The sequence below is a fragment of the Astatotilapia calliptera genome, chromosome 2, assembly GCF_964374335.1.
Source record: "Astatotilapia calliptera chromosome 2, fAstCal68.1, whole genome shotgun sequence".
In the NCBI taxonomy this organism is placed as follows: Eukaryota; Metazoa; Chordata; class Actinopteri; order Cichliformes; family Cichlidae; genus Astatotilapia; species Astatotilapia calliptera.
This window is the reverse complement of record NC_137423.1, coordinates 19,921,285-19,931,079: the sequence shown is the minus strand read 5'-3', so window position 1 is coordinate 19,931,079 and position 9,795 is coordinate 19,921,285. Positions and strand designations below refer to the sequence as shown.

General features: G+C 42.5%; 1 protein-coding gene and 1 long non-coding RNA gene across 2 annotated transcripts; both read right to left on the bottom strand.

Annotated features, from left to right (window-relative positions):
• Positions 1 to 452: 452 nt before the first annotated feature.
• On the bottom strand, positions 453 to 2,080 carry LOC145430908 (uncharacterized). Its single transcript, XM_080305927.1, has one exon. It carries the CDS (start codon positions 1,620 to 1,622, stop codon positions 657 to 659), a length of 966 nt encoding a protein of 321 aa, XP_080162053.1. The 5' UTR covers positions 1,623 to 2,080; the 3' UTR covers positions 453 to 656.
• Positions 2,081 to 8,167: 6,087 nt separating this feature from the next.
• On the bottom strand, positions 8,168 to 8,517 carry LOC145430894 (uncharacterized). The gene is made up of 2 exons (XR_013911221.1): positions 8,395 to 8,517; positions 8,168 to 8,236 (listed from the first exon to the last, which is right to left on the bottom strand). It is a non-coding gene; the product is annotated as an uncharacterized LOC145430894 (long non-coding RNA).
• Between the last annotated feature and the right edge of the window lie 1,278 nt (positions 8,518 to 9,795).

The following is a 9,795-nucleotide window of genomic DNA, read 5'->3' as shown; positions in this document are numbered from 1 at the left end:
AAAAGTGAAAGGCAGAGAAAAACTTCCAGAAGGTTCACATAGGAGAAAAATGACCTGTATGCTGTCCTCGCCCTGAGTCTCTTAGTTTCACCAGCTAGACAGCGAGATAACGATGCTCCAATAACCAGACTTATTTTCCTTTTTGCGCTGATTTATTGAAGAATGGCCTCTGACCATTGCCTTCTCTTTGACCATCGTAAAACTGAAAGTACAAAATACTGTATTAGCTAACTAACATTGTAAACTAGCTTGTTACCCTCTTACTGCAAGCTAACAAGATAAAACTTTCAAACGTACAAATTATCGTACCATTTTTACACAAAACAAAAGAATAATTATTTTATCGACACTCATACTTACAGACATATCTTGTCCAAGGCAACAACATTTTAAGGTCCGTATCAGCTTAGAACGATAACATTACGGTATCACTTTCCGCCATCTTTTATTTCTTCTTCACGTTCTCATTTTTTTCCTTTCCCAAAGTAACCGAACCCAAAGCAGCCACTAGAGGGAGCTCTAGGGCAGCTTACAACTATAATATCCGATTTAAGTTATAAAAGGCAGAACACTCCCCGCCTGGTACAATATAATTGTGCCACTAGAACAAACTTTTCTAATAAACATTTTGAACAGTTTAGGGCTATTTCAAACACTTATTTATCACTTGATAAAAGCAAAACCATATCAGCGATGGGTCTCAAAAACACTTTTTCATTTCCATCTTTCACAGTCTTTACTTCTGCTTTTCGAACCTTATTGTCCTTGCTCTCAAATGTTCTTACAACTTTTCCCATGGACCAGTCATTTCTGTGTGCGAGAGCATCTTTCAATAACACAACATCACCAACTTTTATGTTTGTTTTATCATCAGTCCATTTTCTCCTTTGCTGTAGTGTTGAAAGATATTCACTTTTCCACTGTTTCCAAAAAGAGTCTGCCAAACACTGTACTTGCTTCCATTGCTTTGAGTAGAGGTCTGGCGGTCCAAAGCTTCCTGTTGGTGCAGATAATGCATTGACCTTTTGTGTAAGGAGCATTGCTGGAGTGAGAAGGTTTGGTTTGTCTGGATCTGTTGAGACTGGTACAAGTGGTCTTGCATTCATTATTGCCATTACTTCTGCCATGAATGTACTTAACACTTCATGCGTTAGTTGGACATGTACGGCTTTCAACAGAATACCATCTAGGATGCGCCTTGCTACTCCAATAAGTCTCTCCCACGAGCCACCCATGTGTGACGAGTGTGGGGGATTAAACAGCCATGTGCATCCTTTCTCTTGCAGGTATGAGTTTAGTTCTGTGTCCTTGTGATCAATTTGCAACTCATTGCATGCTCCAACAAAATTTGTACCTCTATCAGATCTGAGTATTTGAGCAGGTCCACGGATGCAGAAAAATCTCCTCAGCGCATTGATGAAGCTGGATGTTGACATTGTTTCAATGAGCTCAATGTGCACAGCTCTCGTGGACATGCAGGTGAAAAGCACAGCCCAGCGTTTACTGTCTGCACTCCCTCCTCTGGTGCGACGTGTGGTGACCGTCCAGGGTCCAAAGACATCCAGTCCTACACTAGTGAACGGTGGCGTTGGTGTCAGCCTGTCCACAGGTAAATCTGCCATCTTTTGGGTCTGAAGTCGTCCTCGAAGCTTTCGACAGAGAACACACTTGTAAATAACAGAAGAGACGAGCCGTTTACTGCCAATAATCCAAAATCCAGCACCTCTGAGCGTTCCTTCTGTTAGGTGACGCCCCTGATGCGCTACCTTCTCATGATAGTATCTAATAAGAAGGATGGCTATATGATGAGCATTTGGGATAATGAGTGGGTGTTTCTCATCTTTTGTTAGGTTAGCAGGTGCCAATCGACCTCCTAGTCTGAGGAGCCCATCTTCATCAATAACTGGATTTAACCTTTGAAGACAGCTTTGTTTTGGAAGTGGCAGATTTTCTTTTATGCATCTGTACTCTTCTTTGAACGTTTCACTTTGTACTGTGTGAATGATGAACTTTGCTGCTTTAGACACTTCATCTGTGGTGTTAGTTTCACTGAAACACTTCCAGCCTTTACCTTCTGTGTTTGTTTTCTTGAATGATACTGCCACACGCTTTAGTGATGCAATAGTGTGACACAATCTCATCCAATGAGAGAATCTTTCAAAACGGCATGGCTCTAGCTGTGTTACTGAGGCTTTGGTAACAAAACTTGTTATATCAGGTCTGATCTCTGCATCTGTGTCAGGATCGATCAGTGTGAAACTATCACAGTGAGACTTCTCTATGTCGTGTTGTGTCAAAAAGGAAGGACCACTAAACCAGTTTGTAGAAGCCAATGCAGAAGCTGCAATTGGTCTAGTGGCTGTGTCTGCTGGATTGTCACTAGTGGCTATGTAAAACCACTGTGCTGGATGTGTAGTCTTTCTGATTCTAATCACTCGGTTAGCCACGTAAGTGTAGAACCTCTTTGTGTTGTTGTGTATGTAACCAAGAACAATTTTACTGTCTGTGAAAAATCTGACAGTGTCTGCTTCAATGTCAATCTCATCTCTAATGAGTTCGTACATCTCTACAGCTAACACTGCTGCACATACAGTGGGGCAAAAAAGTATTTAGTCAGCCACCGATTGTGCAAGTTCCCCCACCTAAAATGATGACAGAGGTCAGTAATTTGCACCAGAGGTACACTTCAACTGTGAGAGACAGAATGTGAAAACAAAATCCATGAATTCACATGGTAGGATTTGTAAAGAATTTATTCGTAAATCAGGGTGGAAAATAAGTATTTGGTCACCTCAAACAAGGAAAATCTCTGGCACTCACAGACCTGTAACGTCTTCTGTAAGAAGCTTTTCTGTCCCCCACTCGTTACCTGTATGAATGGCACCTGTTTGAACTCATCATCTGTATAAAAGACACCTGTCCACAGCCTCAAACAGTCAGACTCCAAACTCCGCTATGGCCAAGACCAAAGAGCTTTCGAAGGACACCAGGAAAAGTATTGCAGACCTGCACCAGACTGGGAAGAGTGAATCTACAATAGGCAAGCAGCTTGGTGTGAAAAAATCAACTGTGGGAGCAATCATCAGAAAATGGAAGACATACAAGACCACTGATAATCTCCCTCGATCTGGGGCTCCAAGCAAGATCTCATCCCGTGGGGTCAAAATGATCATGAGAACGGTGAGCAAAGATCCCAGAACCACACGGGGGGACCTGGTGAATGACCTGCAGAGAGCTGGGACCAAAGTAACAAAGGTCACCATCAGTAACACACTACAACGGCAGGGAATCAAATCCCGCAGTGCCAGACGTGTTCCGCTGCTGAAGCCAGTGCATGTCCAGGCCCGTCTGAAGTTTGCCAGAGAGCACATGGATGATACAGCAGAGGATTGGGAGAATGTCATGTGGTCAGATGAAACCAAAGTAGAACTTTTTGGTATAAACTCAACTCGTCGTGTTTGGAGGAAGAAGAATACTGAGTTGCATCCCAAGAACACCATACCTACTGTGAAGCATGGGGGTGGAAACATCATGCTATGGGGCTGTTTTTCTGCCAAGGGGACAGGACGACTGATCCGTGTTAAAGACAGAATGAATGGGGCCATGTATCGTGAGATTTTGAGCCAAAACCTCCTTCCATCAGTGAGAACTTTGAAGATGAAACGAGGCTGGGTCTTCCAACATGACAATGATCCAAAACACACCGCCCGGACAACAAAGGAGTGGCTCCGTAAGAAGCATTTGAAAGTCCTGGAGTGGCCTAGCCAGTCTCCAGACCTCAACCCCATAGAAAATGTGTGGCGGGAGTTGAAAGTCCGTGTTGCTCGGCGACAGCCCCAAAACATCACTGCTCTCGAGAAGATCTGCATGGAGGAATGGGCCAAAATACCAGCTACTGTGTGTGCAAACCTGGTAAAGACCTATAGTAAACGTTTGACCTCTGTTATTGCCAACAAAGGTTATGTTACAAAGTATTGAGTTGTATTTTTGTTATTGACCAAATACTTATTTTCCACCCTGATTTACGAATAAATTCTTTACAAATCCTACCATGTGGATTCATGGATTTTTTTTTCGCATTCTGTCTCTCACAGTTGAAGTGTACCTCTGGTGCAAATTACTGACCTCTGTCATCATTTTAAGTGGGGGAACTTGCACAATCGGTGGCTGACTAAATACTTTTTTGCCCCACTGTAACTCCAATCTAGGAACAGTGTGGGCAGGTCTTGGGGCTACTTTGGACTTGCCCATGATGAAACCTGTGTGCCACTGACCTTCACCATCAATAGCTCTCAGATATGCCACTGCTCCTATGGCCATGGTGGAGGCATCTGAAAATATGCACAGTTCTTTTTTCACAGCAATGGCCTGGGAGAACGAGAGGTAGCACCTCGGTATCTGAAGCCGCTCAAGATCCTTCAATGAGCTTCTCCATCTGCTCCATTCATCTTCTTTTTCTGCAGGAAGTGATTCATCCCAGTCCTTTTGCTCTGAGGTCAATTCACGGAGAAGAGCTTTTCCCTGCATTGTGATGGGTGACACGAAACCCAGCGGGTCATACAGACTGTTAACAGTGGCCAAGACACCTCTCCTGGTGAACGGCTTTTGTTTAGTGGTGACGTGAAAGGTAAAACAGTCCTTTTTAAGATTCCACAGTACCCCCAAGCTCCTTTGCAGGGGTATGTCGTCCAACTCTAAATCCAAGTCTTTTAGATCCTTGGCTCTCTCGGCAGCAGGAAACGCTTCCACTACTTTGTGGTCATTAGAGGCTATTTTATGTAGCCTTAAGTTTGACTGTGCCAGCATCTTTTGAGCGCTTGTGAGTGTCTCAACAGCTTCTTCCACTGTTGCTGTGGATGCGAGACCATCATCAACGTAAAAATGTCTCATTACAAACTGCTTTGCATCATGTCTGTGCTTTTCTTCTCCCTTGACTGCAGCACGCCTCATACAATAAATAGCCACAGCTGGGGAAGGGCTATTCCCAAAAACATGAACCCTCATTCTATAGTCACAAATACCTTGGTCGGGATCATTATCTTTATACCAAAGGAATCTCAGATAATCCCTATGATCCTCTCTCACTTCAAAACAATAAAACATTTGTTGCACATCAGCTGAAAATGCTACAGGCTCTTTCCTAAAACGCATAAGGACACCCAGCAGTGTGTTATTTAGGTCGGGTCCACTTAATAAGACTTTGTTAAGGGACTGTCCTTCAAATTCTGCACTTGAGTCAAAGACTACTCTCAGCTGATTAGGTTTTTGTGGGTGGTACACACCGAAGGATGGCAAGTACCAGTGTTCTTTGTTTGAGTCCAAAGGTGGAGCGACTTCTGCATGGTCATTGTCCAGCATGTTTTGAATGAATTCGATATATTGTCTTTTCATTTCAGGGTTCCGGTCTAATGTCTTTCTGAGAGATTGGAGGCGCTTGAATGCTTGCTCTCTGTTACTCGGAAGCTCTGGTCTTGGAGAGCGGAATGGCAAAGGCGCCACCCAGCTGTTACATTCATTTTGATACACCTCCTTCTCCATGATGTCAATGAAGTCTTTGTCCTCTACTGACAGTGCTGGTTTGTCATCATCTTTTGTCCTGTCAAAAACAGTTTCTCCCAGTTGATTGGTGTTTGTGTTTCCCCTGTCCTTTTTGGGGTTAGGTGTGGTGTTTAACTGGTCTTTGATTTGAAACGTGTTAGGACATGGGCAGAGGTAAGAAGCACGGCCATTCTGGAGAATATGTGTTTTGAGAACACTCACACTAGGGGGCTTCTGCGTCTTCCCCATGCAGGCTTCTCCAACTATAACCCAGCCTAAATCCAAACGCTGTGCATAAGGTGTATTGTGTGGCCCATTGATTCTCTCTCTGACTTTGTGTACCTGTATAATGTCTCTTCCCAAAAGCAACAGAATAGGTACTTGTTCTTCTACAGGAGGTACTTTTTCAGCTATCTTCTGTAAGTGTGAGAACTTCATGGCCACTTGTGGAGAGGGAATCTCTCTCCTGTCGTCTGGAATCATGTCACATTCAATCAGGTTTGGGAGTGGGAGCTTTACTTTACCATCCATTGACTCAATCATGAAGTTTACTGCTGTTCTGCCGACATTATCTGACAGTCCTGAGCATGTTCTGAGCTTGTAAGTCTCTGAGCGTGTCTTAATATTAAAGAGCTCAAAAAACTGCGACTTAGCTAGTGACTTGTTACTTTGTTCATCAAGCACTGCATACATCTTTCTAGCCTGTTCTTTTTCGCCTTCTGGATAGACTAACACAGGACTTATTTTTGAGCATGAATGTGGGCTATCTTCATCACCACAGACTTCTGTGCATTTGGAAACAACTGAGGCATTTGCACTATCCTGTGTCTCCCCGCCATCATCTTTATCAGCTCCAGAGCTCTCAGCTGGAGCAGGGGGTGGACCTGGATGTAGCACTGCTAAATGCCTGTCGCTACCACAGTCCATGCATTTTATTTGAGCCCTGCAGTCCCTTGCTAAATGTTGAGTAGAGCCACAGCATTTAAAACAGATTCTGTTCTCTTTTAAAAATGACTTGCGCTCATCTATGGGCTTTGCTCTAAAACTCTTGCACCTTTTAAGAGGGTGAGGCTTCTTATGTATTGGGCATACCTTGTCAGGGCTTTCTATAGGCTTGCTGTAACTATTTTGAGGTGAACTAGTGTCTGTAGGAATGTCCGTTTTGTGTACACTAATCACTTGCCTGTTACTGCCTCTGAAGCTTTTCTCCTTCTTGAAGCTTGTGTCGGCAGGAGGTGTGATGACAAAGCTTGGGTCGTTTCTTATTTTGGCTTGTCTTACAAACTTTGAAAAGACACTGAAAGGGGGGAAAACAACTTTATGTTCTTCTTTGTACTTTGCTCCTGTTGCAATCCATTTTTCCTGCAGTCCATATGGTAACTTTTCCACAATGGGGTTGACTCCGCGAGCTGTGTCCAAATATGAGAGGCCTGGTAGATATCCTCCATCTTTTGCACATTCTATTTCCTGCAGAACGTCACCCAGCTCTTTTAACTTTGTGTTGTCTCTGTTGTTTAGTTTGGGAAACTGTTCAATCTTTTTTAACAGTGCATTTTCTACCACTTCTGGAGATCCATAACATTCCTCGAGTCTTTGCCACACAAGGTTGAGAGCTGCAGCTGGATTAAAGACATGGACTGATCGGATTCTTTTGGCCTGGTGACCAGACTCCACTCCAAGCCATTTGACCATTAAATCTAGCTCCTCTTGAGCTGTAACGTGCAAGTCTTTAATAGCACTTTGAAATGATGCCTTCCACGCCCAGTAGTTTTCTGGGTGGTCATCAAACTGCAAAAGTCCAGTACTTAACATTTCCCTCCGTGTCTCTGTTGATGTTTGAAGAGTGTTGTACGGATAAGGTTTGGGGGAATCCAGTCTCTCTCTCTGTTGTGTTTGGAGTTCCACTTTAACATTAGCCTTTTGAGCACTGTGTGCGCAGTCATTGTCTATATCTGCATTCATAGCCATTTCGCATTGTTCACGCGCAGCTTTGTGACAGGCAAGTGGATCTACTTTTGAATCCTTCAAGGCAAATATCTGAGTGTTTTTGTACATACTCTGCTGTGCGTTGTTTTGGACTGGCGGGTGGTCCCACCAATGGATAGCGCAGTTCACTCTTTGAGAGTCCCTCCTCCTCTTCTTCATAAACTGCAACCTCTGCTTCTGCAACTGCAACAGCCTTTTGACAGCTCAAAACATGTAAATTTGCCTCAAGTTCAGTTTTTTGTTTCATTATAGCTGCTTCTCTTTCTGAATACGCCAGCTGTGCACGTGCAGCCTCTGCTTTTGCTCGTGCTTTAAGTGCTGCAGAACTTGTGGATGAACGCTTGGACGTACGCGAGCGTCTAGACTCCGCCTGTGTGTCTGCGTTGCTAGCATTATCCTTGTTCTCCATATCCTCTGCGTTGTGCACTTGTTTTGTTTCTCTTTGGTCTGGTGTTTCTTCCTCTTCTGGAAGATCCAGTTGATATTGCTTTCCTGACCGTAGACTCATAACTGATGTGCTGAAAATAGCTCCTCGTGGTTGTGCCCGCTGCGCTAATGTCTTTTTACTATGCTGTCCTCGCCCTGAGTCTCTTAGTTTCACCAGCTAGACAGCGAGATAACGATGCTCCAATAACCAGACTTATTTTCCTTTTTGCGCTGATTTATTGAAGAATGGCCTCTGACCATTGCCTTCTCTTTGACCATCGTAAAACTGAAAGTACAAAATACTGTATTAGCTAACTAACATTGTAAACTAGCTTGTTACCCTCTTACTGCAAGCTAACAAGATAAAACTTTCAAACGTACAAATTATCGTACCATTTTTACACAAAACAAAAGAATAATTATTTTATCGACACTCATACTTACAGACATATCTTGTCCAAGGCAACAACATTTTAAGGTCCGTATCAGCTTAGAACGATAACATTACGGTATCACTTTCCGCCATCTTTTATTTCTTCTTCACGTTCTCATTTTTTTCCTTTCCCAAAGTAACCGAACCCAAAGCAGCCACTAGAGGGAGCTCTAGGGCAGCTTACAACTATAATATCCGATTTAAGTTATAAAAGGCAGAACAACCTGGATGAGGAACCAACTTCACCTGGAGCAGATCCACCTAAACAGGAATAAGTCACGAATTTTGCAAACAACAGAAAATGACAATTTTGCTAAACCTGAGTTTCCGCCTTCTGTGGTTTTGTTTTATTATTGACATGAGCAATTTGGCTGAAGATGTCAAAAATGAAAAGAAAAAAGGCAGCGAGTCTTATGAATGTCTCCATCGGGTCAGGCCTCTGCTGGAAATGATGAGGACCAGAAGCACATCCCTGTATCATCCAAAGCAGAATATTTCTGTATATGAGAGGATGGTTGCTACAAAGGCCAGGCTGGGAATCAAACAGTAAATGAGAGATAAACCAACAAAATCGGGGCTGAAGTATTTTGTACTGGCTGATGTAAATGGGTACATCATAGATTTTAAGCTGTACACTGTTGTCATCTGAGAAACTGCAGTCCATGATGCTGTGAAACCCATTACAGGCCGAGCCATTTTCATGGATTTATTGACTCTCAAACCCAAAAGTCTGCTTTTGATTTCAGTAAATGCAACAGGATGCAGTCTTGCCTGTCCTGAGATTTGTAGAGAATAAAAGAGGATGTTGTGCAGCAAAGCAGAAAGAAAAAATAGATCTGTCAGTAGGCAGTTATAAAACATAATTCAATTCAGTTTTTTACATAGCTCCAAATCACATCAACAATATTAAATGAAATTTTGTTTTTCAGTGGTGGAATATTAAGTACTTAACTAAGTACATTTACTCTATACTGTACTGATAAAGAGTAACTCACAGGTAGCCTGTTTTACTTGAACCTTTGGCCTCCCCTTCATGCCTCTTTCTATTGTTGCTTTACTACATTTTATAATTTACTTCATTATCTGACGTTTTTTTTAAATTATTTTTGGACTTTTGTATGTAAAACTTACAAACAAGTCACCCAGCTGTGCGTACAGTACAACTGAAATTATTAGAGGTTCATCAATTTTTGTTTTTTGTTTTTAGACAAAATAAAGAACTAGACAGAGTCATACAAATGCCCTCAAAATTTAAAATAAAAGCATACAAAATGGTCATTTTTATTTGTTTTATTTCATTATTAAAAGATGTTGCAGCAAAACAGACAAAAGGCAGTCTCCCTGTAGCAGAAGGATAAAATGATATGGTTTGAAAATACCTTGTCACTGCTTTCCTCCTCCCTTCGCACAGA